The sequence below is a fragment of the Diabrotica undecimpunctata genome, chromosome 5 (genome assembly GCF_040954645.1).
Source record: "Diabrotica undecimpunctata isolate CICGRU chromosome 5, icDiaUnde3, whole genome shotgun sequence".
NCBI lineage: Eukaryota > Metazoa > Arthropoda > Insecta > Coleoptera > Chrysomelidae > Diabrotica > Diabrotica undecimpunctata.
This window is the reverse complement of record NC_092807.1, coordinates 145,014,541-145,036,370: the sequence shown is the minus strand read 5'-3', so window position 1 is coordinate 145,036,370 and position 21,830 is coordinate 145,014,541. Positions and strand designations below refer to the sequence as shown.

The 21,830-nt window shown below is 32.7% G+C and overlaps 1 protein-coding gene across 1 annotated transcript; it reads right to left on the bottom strand.

Moving 5' to 3' along the window:
- Positions 1–570: 570 nt before the first annotated feature.
- On the bottom strand, positions 571–21,830 carry Tmep (Transmembrane endosomal protein). The gene is made up of 2 exons (XM_072532939.1): positions 20,721–21,830; positions 571–5,863 (listed from the first exon to the last, which is right to left on the bottom strand). The coding sequence occupies exons 1-2, from the start codon at positions 21,580–21,582 to the stop codon at positions 5,595–5,597; spliced, it is 1,131 nt and encodes a 376-aa protein (XP_072389040.1). The 5' UTR covers positions 21,583–21,830; the 3' UTR covers positions 571–5,594.

The following is a 21,830-nucleotide window of genomic DNA, read 5'->3' as shown; positions in this document are numbered from 1 at the left end:
TAATGTTACACTTGATACATACAATGGCTAAGTAATATATTTCCTATTGTTAATACATTTTTTGTAGCGTATATCAAGGATAATTATTTACTCTTAACCCGGAAAATTTTCTTACACTCTGATAGTAAAAATGTGCCTCAGGTTACACCGTCCACCAGTGGGGTAAGTGTAACCCATGGACCGCAAGAATAAAATTGAAAGGTGTGATTCGCTCATATGTTTGTGTAGAAGTTAGTTAATGTCTGTTCAGAAATCTTGCCAAAAATAATTCAGATTTGAAGATATCTTTTTTGGCCAATGTACTTCAAATAGGAACCACTGACATTTACGGTTCCACTTACACCGGTGTAACTTATATTCTACTAGTTCTGCTGATAGTATTTTTATACCATTATGACGACATGTTTCGATGATATTTGTTTTGGCATATATTGCGTTGTGTTTTTAGTGTGGAAGTTCCAGTAGTAGTTGCATTCCTGGAAACTAAGGTTTATGTTCTAATCGGTCAGTAAAGTCGCGATCATAATCGCAAGCTAACCAGCAACTAAGGGGAAGGCAGTAAATAAAATGTTTAACACTTATAACACATTTAATGATTATAGATTCTTAAGTTAACTATAATAAGTAAAAAAAATAAGTAACATTTATTAATCATACTAAACGAAGATAAACTTACGTTTGATCGTCAACTTTAAATACAACAGCTGGTAGATGTCTTTAAATATTATCTTGAATATCCATGTTATACAAAATAATGCCTTTAGACTTGTAAAGCTTTAACCTTACTACATTTATATAATACAGAAAAAAATTTAAGGTAGTTGCCTCAAGGTACACTAGATACGTATATATTTTTTCTATTAAATAGTCTTTAAAATTAAATAGTTAAACTTCCAATACTAAATTGAAAGTTTTTAACGAATGATTTTATTAGTGATATTAGAAGAAAGTTACAGTTTAAAACTAAATAATAACTACTTCAAATAGGTTGCAATTAATACAGCACTTTAAAACTCGTAGTGATCTATGCATGACCACGACCAGACTACTACTACCAAATTTAATATTGAATCAAATGAAACGGCGCGCAGTAGACGAAGTAAGTTACGTGGTTCATGGCATCATCGTCCGAACCAGAATCTAGTCGACTTTGGGCCAGATCAAAGAATTCTTATAACCAGAAACAACGCACTCCATAGTGGCGCATGGGGCACTGCATACATATATTTTTAATTAAATGTGTCTTCGCGTGGTTTTACCCAGCCACTCATAAGCTTTTCACCGACATCCATCTTTCAACTAAAAACAAAATCAAAGAATATGCTGCGTGGTCGAAATTTAGTTGTAGAATTTACATGTCAGTAATCCTGATACTGTTCATAAATATCTCACTGTGCAGAGGACTCATATGGTTATCGCTTTACCTCCATTGCAACATTTAGATGGTATCACGCTTTAGATATTTGGTAAGTTGGTTGGGTAATGAAAATACAAGCGATGAAGATATAACGGCGAGATTGAAATGGGACGTAGAACAAACATTTCGCAACTGGATATTACGTATGGAGTATTCGTCTTTAAGAATGTGAGACAAGGGCAAATTCAACGAAATTATCAGAGATAGCCCACGCCTAAAAACAGCGAAACAGGCTTGCCTTGTCTCTGAATGCGTCCTCATCTCCTGATACTTTTTTTAAATACGTAACAAAAGGTGGCTACAGCAAATGCATACCGAAAATTTTGCGCAGGATCTCCCGAATAATGAATTTTCTTGTATCTTTAGAAGATAACCAATACTAAATCCAAAAATCCAAACAAATCAGCTAGGATTATGACAGATACGCTATTATGACAGATAGAGCATACTTTTAGGCTAAAAATTATCTTCTTTATATGACTGCTTGGAGATACAGTACATCGAAAAGAGATATCTGTAAAAAACAGTTGACAAATCTAATCTTTTCGAAAAAATTAGTACGATTTCACTTTTGTTTACATCGTGATTGTCAATTTATTATTATATTATTGTACTGTTTTCTACTCCGAGTTTTGAGGGTTTGTTTATCTTCCGAAAAACAGTTGTTTTCATAACAATTAATCTACTGGACTTTTAAATTTTCTCGTAATAGAATAACTTTTTTTAATTTAACGTATTGGCATCAAACAATTTTAAGCTTAAGAATGGATTTGTCTAATATTGTTTAACTTTACTTTATATTTCTATACCTACCTTGGATATATCAAGTTAGTTAAGAAAAAACGAAAGTGCGAAACATTTGCCTTTGATAAACTCAACTTAATATTTAAGGATAGGGAAATTTCTATCAACGATGATAGATACATATTACCAGTAAATGGATCTGAGTATGGACTAGAAACTAACAAAAAAGTTAGCATAGAAACACCGTAACTCGAAAGATCAACAGGACAAATGTTAGGGATTTTTTTAAAAGACATAACAAGTACCTAGGATATTAGAAACAGAACAAAGTTCACTGATGTAATGGAACGAATTGCTTCTTTTACCAGCCAGATGATATCAGAGAGATTAGTAACAATTAGGGTGATAAAATGGAGATCAAGTATGACATAAAGAAATATTGGAAAAACGCCGAAAAATGCTTAGACAGAAAAGACGGAAAGAGTCCTATATCCTACATTGGAATAATTAAATATATTTTATAATTATTAAAATAAATTTTTTATCTGTCATTGAAATGATAGATTTAATTAAAAAAGAACCAACGGTCTTTAAAGTATTTCAAAATGCATTTAATAAGGAAAAAGTATTAATTTACCCATTTAAAAATAAATTAAATCTAAAGCATTTATATAAATGAGTTGGATTATTAACAAAGAGATAATTTGGATATCGAAACATTTCAATCTTATCGACAAATATCAATAATCAATTTCTTGAATGTGCGCACCTGATCCATAGGCGTGGCCACAGCTGGTGCTTCGGGTGCCGAGGAAGCCACACTAACCTTCGAGGGGCGCAAAAATTGGGATCGTTCACTTCTAGAAACAACAACTAGACAAAGTTTCGTACTCGTTAGAAAGGATTTAAAGTTTTACTGTAAATACAAAAGTACATTTTATTAACAATTTTCGTTTTTTGTTAGATTTACATTTAATGAGTCGTTATATCATTGTTCGAAATTAAAAAAAAATATTAGAAGTAGGTGTAGGGAGCGATTTTCAGCATTGGAACCCAGACTTAAAAAAAACTGACCACGCGTACGAGTCATGACCCCCTCAGTGTTATAACAAAACATCAAGAAAAATCGTAGAGCAAGAAGACGAAGAATTTCCTGGCTGAAAAATCTACGTACGTGGTTCAACACAACAACCACAAATCTTTTCAGAGCCGCAGTTTGCGAAATACAGAAGAAGAAGGTAGTGGAATTTATACTTAATTACGCTGATTTACAATTCAGCCATTTCGAAAATCATAAATGTCAGTACAGGACGTTGATGATTTGTCATTATCAATATACAGGCTTTTTGTACATATGTCCAAAATTTTATTCATAAAATTGTAAACAACAAATTCGGTTATGTATATTATTTTATGGAAGTGGCTGTAATCCCAAACCACGTCATATTTATTCCAGACTACTCCATAGTTTTTTTTTCAATGGTTCTCTATAATAGTGAAGAGGAGTTATTTGGAGCATTTGGAGGTGTGTGTCCGGAATTTATAAGAGATAAATAACCCTTGATACTTGACAACCTTGTTTTTCGCAGACGACCAGATGGTAATAGCAAGTGATGAAGAGGACATGGAATATATCTTTAAAAAAATTAAAAATAGAGTATGAAAAATGGCGGCTTAACATGCATATGATTTAAACAGAATACCTAAAAATAGCTAATGTGGCAGAGGATCCAGAGCTAAAAATCAATGATATCAAGACATGTAGAGAATATGAATACCTCGGTAATATATTGTCAGAAGAAAATACTAGAAGAGATATAGATAATAGAGTTCAGCAAGGGAAAAATCGACTCGAATTTTGAACGCCTTAATGTGGTCTAAGAATATTAAGTTACAAACAAAATACCAAGCTACCAAACACCGGCAAAACCTAATTTGACTCGAGCTTTAACATCGAGATAGACAGACAATAAAGGTAACAGATTCTCTAAGAAGAGCGTGCCGAATATCCAGAATCGAGCATATTAGAAATGAAGAAATACGATAAAGGACACACAAAGTATATTCCATTATAAACGGGATAGAAACAACGTAGCAATTGTGGTATGGGCATGTCATGAGAATGGAAAAAGAATGCTGGCCAAAAAGAGCAGTAAAATATGTACCACAGCATAGAAGAAAACTATGAAGACCAGCAATTTCATGACAAGATGGTATTCGAAGCGTTATGGGAGTCAGAGCTTTGGAGGAGGAAGACTGGAGAGACAGAGAACGATGGTGATCGAAATGCGGGAAGCGGCAAAAGTTGTAGGACCCTAGTGATATAAATTTAAGATGTATATGACATAAGGAAAAAAGCAGGTACAACAGGGCACAGAAAGGCGAATATTAGACGATAGTGGCAGAAATGAAGAACAACTATGTAAGTAAGGCTGCACCATAATCGTAAGAATAATTATGATGATGATATATTGACACAAAGAACGAATTTTTAAGATTAAAAACAGAGGGCAAGATCGAAGGAAGAAGGGAGCCGGGCAGAAGAAGGGACCGGTTTAAATTCATAATCACTTTTAAGGATTGCTTAAAACCGGGCACGAAATTGTAGCCAGCCTTCTGTTAAGAAGACAGCGCCACAAGATAATAGTGTGATTACTGAGAGCTTTTTCTGGTAAACTTATTAATTTTGGCACTGTAAATAAAGTTTTCAACAATGTTGACATGTAGACAGTGTAACAAATATAAAAATACTTTACCTAAGTAACTAGAACTAACTTGCTTAGATAAATATATTCTGATAAGATTACCGTGAAAGAATATAACATAGTGGAGAAGATCAAAAGTATAAGAATAAAAACAGTAATGTACGCCTTTACTAACGATCCTTCATCAACTGGACGATCCTTCATCAAATCTAGAAGACAAAATTTCAAGAATAACTTTAAAATATTGTAACTAGCTGAATATACTTTAAATAGCAATGGTGACAAGACACAAATCTGTTGTACTCCTGTGCGTGTTTCTATTTCTTGAGATGTTTCGTTTTCTATTTTGGTATTATCTGTTCTCAGCTATTTATATATTTTTTTTCAGCTAGTTATTTGAAATTAGCAAAAAGTTTTTATTAATTTGAAATAAGAAAGAAGTAACTATGGAAGAGTGGTATTAGAATGCGTTCAAATTTTTATAATCAGATGTTTATTTATTTTTATCAGAAGTAAAACACTTAAAAGCTTAGTTTTCCCTTTATCTAGATTTAAAACGTAATTTCTACTAACATCAATAATAAGATAAAAGATACTTTCTGTATTATATGTATTTCTTAAAATAAATTAGATCGTAAAGCATTATTTTGTAAATAAGTAAGTAAGGAATGCAGCTCAGTGAATGACTAACCAAGTAAGCTTAGTTAATCATCACTGAACTGTGTTTGTCACAAACTTTCGTAAGGTTGTCGTGAGATCACATTTGAGCTATACTGAGTATACTGTTGGTATTGAGGATGGAAGTTGTGGATGGCATCAGTCATAATATCCTTGGGATTCATGGTTTCTTTAAGACTGCTTGAAATGCTCTGCATCGTAACTGATCGTCCTCTTGAGTCGGCTCGGCATCCTTGAGCATAGATTTTGTAAGGAAATGCGTATCTTAAAGATACAGCAGCGAAGAACATTTCGATGCAAATTAAAAAATTTTGGTAACCTGAAAAAATAAAAGAAGTAAGATGGGTGCTTGAAAATATTTAAGTTTATTGAACATTTATATAAAATTTTTATTTTAACATACATAACCCCGCATCAACTCTATAATATAATAGCAGAGTGGACAAAATACACGTTAGTACATTTTTACATTTTATAACAGAAAATAATCACAATTCATTCATAGTATAAATGTTTAGGTTTTTATATTTTAGGGTGGATCTAGACATTTACTTTGGGGGGGGGGGGGGCTGTAAAACACCAAAAGATAAACCCAAACAACATAAATATTATTTGTGTGTGCAAGTGCTTATTCGCTGTGTGCAAGTAGGGATAATTCATAATGTCGTGGACCTGACGTAATCATTTAGTGACGTCGATCTACGAACGAAACAATATCAGGCATTGCTAAAAACATGCAGTTCTCTTCGGTGCGTTATCGTAGCGAGACAGAGACGAACTAGTTTTTGCGTTGGTGAAATATCCTTAATATTTTTATTTTTTTTTGTGAACAATCGTTTTTAATATTTTATCATTTTTTGGATCATTCTGAATAAAAAAGTTTAATTGTAGTTTTTCTCCAAACTTAATCGTTTTCAACTTATAAACAATTTAAAACTGAAAAAAAAAAACGAAAAATGATTGAAGGCTCAAAATCACACAATTATTTTTGAATTCACCAAACCTTGTTCTATTAGTTTGTCATACTTTAGTTTGGGCTTATTTAATTTAAAAAACATTGTTTTTAGTTGTTTGAGGCCTTTATCACAACATAAAAATGGATTTATACAAAACTGTTTAATAAATTAGGACCACTTTTTGTATAAGCGACTTCTTGAACATTATTTTGAGGTATTTTATGAAAGTAATTATGTAAAAAATCTCATGGGAATATTTTTCGCAAGGAATTCGAGGTTTTCAAAATCCCATTATTTTTCTATCATACATTGATTTGTTATTTATTTATTTGTCCTCTAGTTTTTGTTCAGTTCTTAAAAGGTTTATTTATAAGCCAAATTAGTGCAATGTAAATATTTTACATTTTTACACAGCAATTCTTATCGGCAGTGAAATTTTTATTACATCTTTCAATGTGAGATAAAATAAAAACGCGATGAGTATAACTTGAAGGTTTAAGATTAAAGAAACATAATATGTCATGTTTATTGGAACCATCATTAGCACGTGCAAATACTACCCTGTCGCCTAATTTCCTATGAAATTAAAATGGTAAATGTTTTTAGGTCCATTTATTTTTTCAGGCATGCGTATTTACGAGGTCCACGAGGTTTTGAAACATCTTTACTTGGAGGGAGAAACGAGATAGGATTGTGCGCGTGAAGCAGCGAAACCCTGCATTTTTATTAGCACATTTCATAAGTCCTATCATTGAAGAAAATGGAATTTGGGAAATTTTGTATTATAAATTGTAAAAATACAACAAGAAATAGTCAATTAAAGTTCTATTCGTTTCCAAATTACAAGCAAAAATTATTGCAAAGAGAAAAGTGGATTTCTAATACAAATTAGAATAATTATTGTATTAAATAAACAAGTCTAAGTCATTTTATTTGCAGTTTACTAAAAACTTCGCTGATCTATGACGACAGAGGTCGCTCTTTCGAAATGTTTACCTTTTGACAACGATGTAACATACTAAGGACAGAACATGTTGATATTTTTACATGTGGCTGATCAACGACGGAACTGACGTCACATTATCGCCTACAATGTCCGACGTGAATTTGACAGGTGATTAATGTGAATATAGTTATCCCCGATATTTTAATGTTAAACAGGTAATATATGTTAAGTCAATAATTTGTATGTATTCTTGAATACATACAAATGTATTGAATGTGTTCTTTTTGGTAAATCAATAAATTCGTTACATTTTCAATATTTTGCATCCAGTCACGTCAGTGGCGTGCAATGCGCAACTACGTACCTGTAAAATATATACGTTTTGTATGTTTTTATGATATAAAAATAATATTTTTTTAATTTTACAATGTTACACGTCACTATATATTCAAACACAAATAACAACAAAAATAAATAATTATTGTACATATGTATGTACCAAAAGGATTTTTTTCGTAAACCACTGATATTCCGGAAACAATAGTCGGCCATTGTTATCAACTACTTTGGATGCAAATATTTATTCATAGGTCCCATCCGTCCCAATCTAAACGTAAAAAATATACTTACCCACTTTTACAATTAAAAATTTTTCGAAGTTAAATATAGATATAAATTACAATAATTATTATATTAAATAAACACGTTAAGGTCACTTTAGTTGCGGTTTACATACGAGTAATATATTAAGTGCTAATAATTTCGCTATTCTATGGCCCTAGATGTCGCTCTTCCGAACTTGCACATAGCGAATATGTTTAAGTTCCCTAAATTTTTCTAACTAGCGGGTTTATTGGGTTGAATTTCTCTTTCTGTGATTTAAATTTCATGTCAGCTAATATATTTTTATATTTCAACAATTTTTTTTTTTTTAACTTTGGACATTGTTGCAGGGATTTCGCCCACCTCCTCCCGTGTATCCCCCACTGTTTATATATGATATTAATGTCTTTCAGATAACGTATCCTTTTTGTTAAATTCATTTCAAGTAAAATTTTCAGGTTTTTATTAAAGCAATTTACAGTACGTAGTACGTGACTTCCTACGAATAATGCTTTTACCTGAATTTATTTCTTAAATCCATAGATGTCATTGAACAATGATTCACGTTATCCAAAAAGTGTAATTTCATTTTACGTCTTTACCATCTCATATACACAACAATCAGCTAATCTTTACTCTAATAATACTAAATTTTTACTTATCTTCATATTGCATTTTTGTGCTGTGAATCATTGCGAAAAACATTATTACATGGTCGATTAGATAATATATAAAACGTATTTAAGTTAACCCATAGCATTATCTATAAATTGAAGATTAAAAATTTGCTCTACAGAATAGTTTTTTGCTTCTCTAAAATTTTGTTTTTGACTTGCCTCATTTTTACTGCCAATAAATCAATCGATGAATGAGTGCCTCAATTCTTGATAATTAACATCACTAATTAATGCACTGCAAGAAAAGTATACGATTCTGTTATAAAAGTCTATAATTTCAAATGGCTATTTTATAGAATTTTCCCTTCGGCTTCATTGGAATTCTCTCTATTTAATCATTCAAAGATATCATTTTATTTATAGTAACTCCATCTTTAAATAAACATTCCAAATACTCTGTTTTTGTCATAAGTTGTAAACCTTTTTCCTCAAAAGCTTGTCTCCATTGTTACAGTTTTTGTTTTAAGTCGCTTTCACTATTTCTTATGAACACTACATAGTCAGTATACATTAAGCACTAGGGAATGTTACCCTGTAGTTTCGCTGTTATCTGATCCAATACTAATGATAACCGAGCCTTGGTATAACTAAGTAGTTTTATGGACCTGTAGTTTGTGCGTTGCTGTTTATATCCATTGTTTTTGTAAACAGGTACTAGCATACTGATTGTCTATTCGTTTGGCATTTGTCACACTTCCATAATTCTATTAAATAAACCTGATACCTTGTTCCTGTCTCTCCTAATGCTGTTCACACTTCCCCAGGAATATCATCTGGTCCAACTGCTTATCCTTTCTTTATTTTGAAGTGCTTTCTACACTTTCTCTTTTGTAATTTTGGTAATCATACTGTCTCCGTCAACTCAACTGGTTGTCTGTCAAATTCTTCACTTAGTAAACTGTCAAAGTAGGTACTTTTTCATTTTATCATTTCATTTGCATTCTTTGCTCTATGTTTGGCTCTACCTTTGTTTTTCCTTCCCTGGTATCAAGTTGATCGTATAGATTTGAATAAGCTTCTGCTTTAGCCTCTTCTGTTCCTATTTTCGCTTATTTTTCGTTTATTTTACTGAGCTATAGAGAATAAAACAAAACTCCACAGACACTTGTTAAAGAATGGACTGAATGTATAGAACTCCAACCCTATCCCACTTGTCCCTAAGTATTTTGCCAAATACTGCCAGAATGTACACAATATCGGAGTGCCATGAAAGGCAGTTCAGGTGCCTTACTTACGGATAGGATCATAAATCCTCTATCTATCTCACACCCCAAAAACCAAAGTGTCAAGAAGTTACTATCAACTCTCATCAGACATGAAAACTCTGATAAAGTTCACCACCCGTATCTTAGTCAACCTACTCCCTGGACATCGCCAGCTGATGCTGAACACTACCAACTCCTACCAATAATTGATGTTTGGGCATAAGAGTCTCTCGTAGATCGTAACAACCATTACGTTCCTCTCAGAATAAATACTGACTAGTGGATAGCTCAATAAACTGTCAGGGTGTCGCGAGAAAACGCCCGTTCTTTTATTAAACGCTACTTTCAAAAACACAATATCCACATCCTAGCCCTCACATACATCTCCTTCTCTCCTCATACAAAAAATCTCGCCACATAGCCCGTATCGATGAATACTTCTTTGCAGTGGATAGTCACCTAGAGAACAAAGACACACTTAATGTTATCTCCTATTATAGACTATCATTCTCGAAGAATTTGACGCCAGGCACACTTAATTTGGCGATTCAAGACAACACCGTGCTGGAATCAACCTCGGCGACTTTCTCCTTGACCTTCCACTTCATAGAATTTACAATCGCAATCCCATTGATATGAATCAAAATGTCATATCTATTATGGACCATATCATATGCACTGTTTGAATGATTGATAAGATCTAAACACTTTTTAACAATCAACGCCCCTCAGTTAGGTAACCTTGAAATCCAAATCGATATCGACAGAGGTGTCACAGACATACAAGGACTGATAAATCCAGCAATCGACGATCAGTCTCCAATATCGAAATAAATTATTTCACAGCATCTCTCCTATATCGCATAGCCAAAACTCAACAAAAAGAAGACTTCTCCGTCAGGACAAAAAATCTCGAGATCGCTTAATCAAAACAGAATACAACTCTCTTTTGACAAAGGTCAAGCTGGAAGTGAATATCATCAAAAACAACTCATCAGTGCGTGTTAGAGAAAACTCAAAATCCTAACTAAACAGAAAACGGTAAATCCTTCTCACCTAATAGGTGCATCAATCCAAAAGATGCTCAAAAACCTACATGATCTATAAAAAATCCACGACACTCCACTCATGGCACACGTGGATCAGCAAACTTTCGAAAGCACCTACCAAACTGTCATCACCAACACACCAGGTCCTGACAACATCACCAAGAACTGCGTGAGACAACTTATTCCTCAACCTGACGAACACAGTCTAAGCTTCACTCATACTTTGCTACTTCCTAAATCTTTGGAAGTTAGCCAACGCTATCATACTTCCAAAAGAGGGAAACACTCTCGACCCGTACCGGCTTTTTCTCCGCGAGTAGAGACTTCCCTTATACATTGATTTGCTTTGGATTCATTTAGCCGTACCTAATGTGTATAAAAAAATTCACAGACGCTCTGTTTAAAATCCACTTTTTTTTATAATCATCGACTTTTTCTTAAATTGTCAATTGTCATTCAAAATTTCTTAAATTGTCCTTATCTATTGCACAACAATACCTGAGGAAATGAGGCTATGATTTTTCTGACGGGTATTTTTAAGTTAAAGTTGATTTCTTGTAATCGAATGAACTATCTTCCAATAAACTCATCCCAGGAACGCAACTCAAACATATTGACAATATAATTTTAAAGTCATCTACTTTAAAATTTATAATATGTATATGTCTGAATTGTCAATATGAATGAATCAGATAAAATTAAATTATTAAAAGAATTTTTTACCAAGTAACAAAAACAAAATTTGTTTAATTTATTAATGTTTTGAGAACGATTTCCTAAGTGGAAATCGAAAAGGCAAAAATAAACTTATTTTAAAGTAAAATTGTGGCTTATTCCCAATAAAAATAGAAAATGACACCAAGATGGACTTTTGGGCCCCCCGTTGTACGCAACAAAAAACATCAACAACAAGCCCGGAAGAGGATTACAAATCCTAAACAGGAACAACTAACTCATGTTTTGACCCAACAATTCGAATAAAGGTCCTATCCTAAATTTCTTATAGAACAATGACTGACTACGAAACATTTATTGCTTGAAATATAAAAACAAAAAAATAAATAAACCGTTAAAAAATAAGTTAATATTTCCATAATAGTAATCAGCATAATTATTAACTAAATATAGAGATCTATTTTTGTGTCTGATGTTAATACTAAGGTGTGTTCTTCGCGCGACTTTTTTTAGTTGTTACCATGATATTCTTGTTTATACAGGAAGCTTCGTCAGGGAAATAACGCTAAAGTCTGACTAATACCTATTATCAGCAAGTATATAGGTTGTTTTAGTTAAACAATGGAATCTAAAATCTTAAAATATGTTTTTCCGTATTAATGTAGCTGATATTATTTATTTTTATTTTTTGATATTTTGATATTTTTTGATATTATTTATTACACATTTTAAATTAATTTAAATTATTAGATTGATGTACTATTCTACTCCATTCATGAACTCTTATTTTTCTGATCCTTCTTATACAGTATCAAGTCATAATATTTGTTTTGCTAGTCCTTTCCTTCCTTTCGTGATATACCGTATTTTGCGATATTATGAATCGGCTGATGCTAGGTTCATTATACAGTTTTTCTAGCTCCTTTTTTGTTTGTTGTACCCAACCTTCCACAGTGATTTTGTCTTTATATATAGCTCTAAGCAATTAGAGCAGGAAGCAGAATGATTCAATTTACAGATTTATCTTAGGCGTTTGATCGTGTTGGTCAGGAAATACTGTATACTAAGTTGATTTTGAATGGATTCGACCCAAATGTTGTTTCTTGGTGGAGAAGCTCTTTCACTGGTCATATTCAAAGATTTAAAATAGGTTGATATTTTTCTGAGGAAATTGTGGTCACATCTGGAGTTCCACAGGGAGGCCATAGTTCTCCTCTCCTATTTAATATTTTCGTGAATGATATAGTTACATGTTTTTTGTATTGCAGCTGTGCGAAATTTGCTGATGATCTCAAATTTTGAAGAACAGTTGAAAGTATTTCAGATCAGGAACTGCTTCAGGAGGACTTAAATCGTTTGTTAGAGTGTTGTCAAAAAAATAAGCTATATTTGAATATCAACAAACACAATTTTATAAGTTTCTCTAGGAAAACTACTAGGTTTGAGTCCAGTTACTTTATTGATAACAAGCCACTATAATACACATCTACATTTTCGATGAGAAATTAACTTTTATCGATCATATTAATTCTATATCAATTTGGGGGTCAAAGATGTTGGGCTTTATTACTAGAATTCTAGTTTTTTCAGAGTACACTGTTCATCCATATGGTCTCCTTATTTCCGGATACATTCTGATTCTTTAGAGAGAGTTCAGCATAAATTCCTACGGGTGTGCGCCTTAGAATAGCAGACCAGGACTACACTAGCATGGAGAAGTCTATGAGCTAGCTGCTTTAGGTGTGAAGAGGGATCTATTTGGTTTAACTTTGATTTTCAAATTAATAAATGGTAGAATTGATTGTCTTAAAATATTGTGTACTTAACCACTATTTTGTATATTGTAAATTGTAACATTTAATGGGGGTTGTCCCATATATTAAATATATAAAAAAATAAACTTCATCCGATAAGAATCCTCTGCTCACTACGTCATTCTTATTCTTAATACTAGGTACTCTTGATGTATGTTGTTTAAACAGATTGTAATGCAGAGGGGCCCAGTTTCGTGGCAATGCCCAAGGAGCTCAGGATTTCATAAATTTTATTATTATTGATCCCATGCTTACAATTTATAAACAACTCATGGAGGATTATCTTATACTCATAGCAGGTGATCTGGATTTCTGATCCGAAACTGATGTATTATCTTGATATTCGCCTAGCTTATTTTCCGCAAATGTGTTTCTATTCTCTTGAATTTCTAAATCCTTTTTTAAAGTTCTTCATCTTTTAGCATTTCTCTCGCTATGGTCTAGAGTTGTAGGGTTGTACCAGTAAGAATAACTATGCTTACCTTCAAAGATTTCAAAACCCAATACTAGGAAACATAGTAAATGCTCCGTGGTATATCCGCAACAAAGACCTACATCGGGAACTTCATATAGAAACAATTAAAGAAGAAATAAAGAAAGATTGTCAAGGGTCACGAAAACCGACCCCCCAACACAAACAGGGAAGTGTTGGAACTGTTAGATAATCAAGACCTAGTTCGCAGGCTCAAATGCACCAAACCTTTTGAATTTGTGTAATATTGATAAATATACAAATGTCAGTTTAAATTCGGGCAGTAAACCTAGCTACAACAGTGAAGTGTGCAACAATAATTATTAGATTCTAAGGTGAAAAATTGAGAATACCTAGGGCAGTTAAGTAGCAGATTAGGTTAAATATTTAAATAAAAAAAGGTGAAATTTAACATCAACTCAATCGATTTCGTTACTTTCAAAAGCTGAGAAATTTGCATGAGACTGTATGAATGCATGGAACTCTAAAACTATGAACTCTAAGTATAGAGACCTCCGAATATTATGTGAAAAAAATATTAATTTTTTGTTTTAATTAATTCAGTAAACACGTTTTTTCACTCCAAATTATTGACTTACTGTAATTTAAAAGTTAAAAAAACGACGTAACATTTTTAAGTATTAGATATTGGATTTCTATGTAAATTGTTAAAAAAAAACTTTAATTACTTTTGCTTTAATTTATGTACCTATGTAAATAGATAAGTTATCAATATTCAAAAACATTCTGAACCTATTGCCTTGTGACATGTTTTTTACATTTGTGAATATTTTATACAGAATAAACCACAACGGGAAGAAGAGCTCGAAGCTCAATCATTAAATAATATATGCTGGCACAAGAATATCAGCAAAGGAAGCAAAATAAATATCTACAATATGGTCGTCAAAAGTATCGCACTCTATGATGTAGAAACATAGAGACAGATAGACAGAATGTGACAAAAAACAATTGACAACTATGGAAATAGAGGAACACTTAATTATTGCTTAAATGTTTCGGCTATTTGACATTTTCAATAAACACTTTAATTATTTAACATTACGTAATACACAATTATATTTTATGTCTACACTATTTGATGGTTTTACATGGAATGCAGAAATGGTATCCGACCCTAAAATACATATGGCAGGGTGCTTCAAAATATGAGGGCTTTAGGGTGGTATCTTAAATATCTGCCAATGGGTGCATTTAAAAAACAACTCAATTTATTAAATTATAATACATATTGGAAAGATCTTTGATATCAGTCTTATTATTGATAGAAAGTTGATCTTTTTTATGCGAATCATCTCCAATTTGCATCATTTGTTGTAGTTTTGTTCTTTTTTCCAAAATCTGTACCAAAATCAAAAGAGTAGCTATTTTCTATAGAATGTTTGGCTAAGGCTACACTATGTTTGTGTGCAACAACCCTTTTATGTAGATATTAGGGTGTTTGACCAATATATGTTGAATTGCAGTCTACAATTTATTTTATAAATAACATCAGACTGATGGTCTTTATTAACATTGGGTTTAAATTTTGAAAAATATTTTCCAGATGTTTTAGACGATTTATGTTAAACATTGACATCATATTTTACCAATATCTTCGAAATTTGTTCAGGGAATCCAATTATGTATGGTAAGGATCATCAAAAACATCTGAAAAATATTGTTCAAAATTTAAACCCAATGTTAATAAAGATCATCAGTCAGATGTTATTTATAAAATACATTGTACGAAAACAACTTTCCTACTCAGGCTCATATCTCAGAGGGCACATTGTGAATACCTGGGACCTTGTTATTCTTTTGTGCTCGTGTTGCTTGTTTCACTTCTTCCATCGCCAGCGGTTCTATACTTTCAGTGTCTCCTCCAATGAGATGCATGTTCATAAGCTCTTCATTTTTTTGCGTCCCTAAACGAGTTTGGAAATAGGTTTTCCAGGTTGATTTTATTTCTTTTACTTGTGATCTTCTTTTCTGCATTAATTACTTTGGTCTTGATTTCTTTCCAATGTTCTTCGGTGCCTAGACTGCCTGTATTTGTCAGTGTTTGTGTTATTTCTGTCTCATAGTTCTGTTTGAAATCTTGTTTTATCAATTTTATGTATATCTAGTTGTTCTGCTGTTTGTCCCCCCTTTTTCTCTGAATTCTGCATCTATATTTTATCTGTACTAGGAGGTGGTCATAAACCGCAGAATGCTACTATTCGGCTCTTCACATGTAGGTTTGTTGTGGCCCCTTTGTCTATCAATTTGGTTGGCGGTTGTACCACCAGACATAATCCATGTGGGTTTGTATATATTGTGGTTTGGAAAAAAACTTGAACTCATGATCATATTTTTTCTGCTGGCAACGTTGATTGGTAATTCTCCATTTTCATTGGTGTTTTGGTGAAGTGAATGTTTACCAATGGTTCCTAATAAAAGGTCTTCTTTGCCTATTTCGACATTTATATCGTTTAGTATGATCTTGATGTCATTTCTCGGTGAACTACCATATACTTCCTCTAGCTGTTCGTAAAACTCTTCTATAATTTCCATGCTGTTTTTCTGTTGGACAGTGTATGCTAATAATTAAGAGGTTAAAGAATTTTGTTTTAATTTTTAGTTTGCATATTCTCTCATTCATCATCATCACCATTGGGTCTACAACCCATAGTCAGTATTGACTTGTTTGCTTGTCTTCACGCCTTTATAAATAAGTTTATAAATATTCACTGCTTGAAAATCTAATATGGCATTTTTCATCTGATTGTCAACTATGAAGGCTACTCTGAACTCTTTGTTTCCACTATATAGCATTGTCTATCTCTATCTAAGCTTATGTAGGTACTTAGGTAGTTGTTTTTAGTTGTGTTTTATGTATTGTTTTATATTTTTAATAACTGTAGTTACTATATTTTAAGTATAATTGTTATTTTTATATTATTATGAATTAATGTTATAAATTGATTATTTTTGTGAATATTATTTTTGAATAAATAAACTTCTTCTATATCTCTATATCTCCTTGGTTTCTTCACATATGTATATTTACGAGTTTCTCTATTTATAACTCAAATGTTTATTGAGCCTACAAATCCATTTTGGTTTTAGGTATCCATTTACTTTATTATTTATTGTACTGCGCCAGTGTTTCTTGATCTCTCTAGGTAGCTTTCTTGGTAAGCCATTCTTATGGCCTCACTTACCATTTCTACCGAGCCAATTCAAGGCGCTCCACATCTCTAATGGTACCTATGCAACCCTCTAGCGAGCTTCCAAATATGTCTTTTAAGAAGAAGAAAATTATTAACAGAAGAAAAACTAAAAATATTTTAAGGAAAATAAAAAAGTTGGTGAAAAAATAGTGGAACTAAAGACTAAAGACGTTAAGCAAAGAGATTTAAATTATAGCGTTTTCTTGTATTGTTGGCTGCCACAACTTTTTCACTGATGTATTTACACATATTTTGTAAGATAACAACTATTAGTGGCAATCATAAAGAATTAATACTATAAAGAAGTACAAAACTGTTATGTTATACAGATATTTTCAAACAATAACTGTACCTGTACAATAATGAAACCAATCTTCACCTATAGCGATATACCTAGGTATATCTGCTTTGGATGTACCAATATATATCATTTTTATAAAAAGTATTATTCTACAGTTAATAGGCAATTGTCTCAATCGCAATTGTGTTATTCATTTTATAAAAATGATATTTTTAACACTAAAAAACTACATCAAAATAAACTACATTATAAAGCAAAACTTCCCAATTTAAGTACTGCCTAGAAAATGCAAACACAGAAATTTCATCTTATTAATCAATCTTATCTCAATATTCCTGGTATAATTTTTATCTCAATAGGATGAGATATCCAAACATGGATATACAATTAACACAAAATGACAAAATATTGACTAATACTAATTTAGTTTTAGTTAATTTCACAATGTTTCAGATAACTGGAATAAATAACTTAGGTAGTACATACTAAAACAAAGAACTCAATATTCTAGGATGTCATGGGAATAGTAACTTATTGACATATGATATAATTAAATATATTAAAAATATTTAAGTAGCTGTTAAATCTAAATTAAATAATCTTAATGTATTATTGGACTAAAAATAAATCAACAAAAACTAAGTATTTGCTTGTTCCAAAAAAGTAAGATATATCTTAAAAGAACAATCATTATTATTATCATTGGCTCTAACACCCATGGTGGGTCTTGGTCGGCTCTAGGATCAGCTTCCATTCCTTTCTATTCTTGGTCTTGGTTTTCCAATTTAATACTCTAAACACTCTTAAATCTTCATCCACCTGGTCCCTAAATCATGCTCTGGGCCTTCCTCTCTTTCTCACTCAATCTGTTCTTTGGTTATAAATGTGTTTTGGGAAAAGATGAACTATTTAAAATCATAAAAAGATAATATCTAGGACTGATTTTCAGTTCAAAGACAATTAAAGAAAATTTATTTGATGTTTAAGCTACTTAAAGGCTGAAAGTTTATACATCAACTCAAAAACTTTAATGCAAGCAGAAAAATTATAAAACTGAAATAGTTTGTTTTGTTTTATACCTCTATAAATTCTTGATTTTTTTTAAATTATACTTGTTACTTATGTCTTTATATTTCATATTTGAATTCAGAAATACAGTCCTCTCCCTCTATAACGATATTCAAGGGAACGGGAATTTTCATCGTTATAAGGAGAGATCGTTATACAGAGAGAGACAAAATTCGGTACTGTAATATTACTAATACTGTACTAAATAACCTATTTTAATTTAAAAAAAAATTATCAAAACGAATATAAATGAATTAACATTGTATTCCACATAGATTTATTAACGAATAATATAAGCAATACAGTTTAAAAAATGACTGTACAATTAAAACATGTGTACTGGACAATAAAAAAATAATATGCTACTGTAAAATATATTTAGCCTACATTACCAAAAAAATCTGTCACCTTGGTCTGTCTTCTTTTCCCTTTCCACAGAACTGACCTGACCTTGTCCTGAAGACGCATCGAATCTTCCACAGCACTCATATCGTCTTCCTGGTGGATGAAGAATCGATGCAGTAATTTTGCCGCATCCAATGCCTGCTGAGGGGTCGGTGCTGGTTATGGCTCTGATTCCACTTCCGAGTCACTGTTTTCTTCTTCTTCTACACGAACTGCTTGCAGGATGTCCTCCTCAGAAAGTCCAGATGTTGTAGCTACATTTTCATCAACTTCTTCAAAATCTGTTAGCTCTTCCGGTCCGTAGCTGATAGTAAGTTCAAACTGTCTGGCCCAAACATCTAATGGCAGGTCATCTTCATCATCAGTCAATATTTGATCTTCCAACCATCCTGCGTGTTTGAAGGAATGTTTTATTGTATTGCTCGTCACCTCGTCCCAGGATTTACTAATCATTAGGATGGCGTCAAGAATGTCTAGTTTAAGATCGCCATTATTCTCAACCAATTCCATCAAAAGTCTTCTCCTGTAATGGCTTTTCAAACTCTTGATGACACTTTGGTCCATGGGCTGAAGGACACTCGTTGTGTTTGCTGGCAGAAAACAGAGTTCGATGTTTTGAAGGTCGCGCAATACAGGATGAGCATATCCCAATAAGCTCGATATCCCACTTTCTTATCGCTTCTTCAAAAATTTCCGAGGTCATCGAGGTTTGCTTTATAGGTCACCGGTTGATTTTTTATGTTTTTAAAGCAACGCGGGTTTTTCGACTTCCCTATCACTAACAATTTTCGTTTCACCGAACCTGTCATGTTAGCGGCCACTAAAACTGTAATGCGTTCCTTAGAGAGCTTTCTACCAACGCACTTTTCCAATTTAAATTTTAAAGCTCTGTTTGGTGTCATTTTAAAAAACAATCCAGTCTCATCCTCATTGAAAATGTTGTCTGACGCATATTGTGCCTTCAGTCCAGGCCACACGTTTTCTAGCCAATCATCCGTTACGTTTTTGTTAACATTGCGAGCCTCTCCGCTGATTTGCCCGTAGTTGATCTTGTGTCGCAGCTTCCAATTGCTCAGCCAATCATCAGATGCCTTGAAATTCTCAATTTCAAGTTCAGTTGCAAAAAACTCAGCTTTTGTCCTATCCATCCCTCCATCTCCGCTTTAAGCCACTTTTTTCTGTCCTTCCATATCGTAGCCACAGTTGACTGAGACAGCCCCGTCCGGCGAACGACATCCGATTGCTTTTCATCTTTCTCTATTGCTCGAGTTATCGATAACTTTTCCTCCACCGAAAGCACTTCACGCTTTTTCGAAAACATGTTGACTGTTGAGACACACACTGAAGACACAACTCAACCTGGAATCGAAAAGTCGTCAATAGATGACAACATCTGTGTGATAACAGTTAGGTACGCCGCCCAAACAATAAACGTGAGTCACTTAATTCACTGATTAAGAAAGACTAGAATGGGTGGCCGCATTCCTTAAGCGCAAAACAAAACAACCGCTGGACAATCACCTTGCCACTCGTGACTCAGGTAGTCTGAACTTTAAACACAATAAGACATTTGTCATCAAGTATTGAACGCTTAAAATTTATCGCTATAAAGAGAGAACGATATCGGTATAGAGAAAGAATTAATACAAAGTTCTTATGACGAACCAACCAACGTTTACTATTTTCATCGTTATAGAGGAATTATCGTTATATAGGGAATCGTTATAGAGAGAGACTACTGTATATAAATAATCACTATTCGCTATGTTTCATATTATTGTTTTACTAACCTGCAGAAACTGTCCCATATGTGCGTACTCCATTACTATCTACCATAGGGGAAATAACGTCTGCCTTTTCCAGGATAGCTAAAGCAACTCCTTGCCAAAATGATAAAAATATAACAGACTTAACTGTGAAAAACTTCAATACTGGTTCAAAAGGTGTAAGTAGTTCTCGTGTAGCAAAATAAAATAAGAACAGTCCATATAAGGCAAGAGATACAGATATATTATATATTATGGTAATGTATAAATAACCACCATCAGGGCTCCAATCTCCATCCCTATAGTGCCCAAAAGCTTGTAAGAATATAATTATAAATGCCATTATAGGTTTTACCAGACAAAACTGTAGGGTTGCTTGTTTGCAAAACCTTAAAAATCCAATTGTGTAAGTCTTTCCATTTAGACAACAAGTACCAAACATACAGCTAGATCTAATAGGTTTTTCCCGAATTTCTGACATAATATTTGATTCTCCTCCTAAGTACTCATAACATAAGGATAAAAAGTTATAAATTACAAATGCTTCATAACAGTCACGAACTGTGAAGAAATATACATAGTAGGTATGTGAGTTAAAGAATAAGAGACTTATCCATGAGTATATAGCATAAATTGGTACAATAAATAGTATCCTTACAATCCAACGTTGTTCAGAAGGATTTGTATACCACCTGAGATGATGGTAGATTTGACTACAAGTCAAAAATAGAGCTGCCCAGACAAATAGTCCAGCTACAGTTTGACATAATTTAGTTTGTAAGAATATTGGATCAGGTTCTAGAGCAGATTCTATTATCTCGGTACTTTGTGTTGAATTTAAATCTAAAGGACTAGAACTGCCCACTGAGGAATCCATAGTTGACATATGCTGTTGATGTTTTTATCTACACAAAAATATATATTTAAATATTTTGTCTACACCTATGAAGGATCCTGGTGATTTTTCACTGTTGTTAAGTTCACAACTACATCACTAACACAACCATTTTCCTGATTTGAAGAATTAAATTATCAATTATTGGAACTACAGTACTTTTAGGTCGATAAAAATAAAACGATTTCCCTTGCTACTTTGCAAATTTTGACACTTCCTATCCTAAGTTCCTATTAGTC

Coding starts and splice junctions, on each gene's coding strand:
- Tmep (XM_072532939.1), bottom strand. CDS start 21,582: ATGTCAACTATGGATTCCTCAGTGGGCAGTTCTAGTCCTTTAGATTTA. Junction 5,864..20,720: donor ATATGGGACAGTTTCTGCAG/GTTAGTAAAACA, acceptor TTATTTTTTCAG/GTTACCAAAATTTTTTAATT.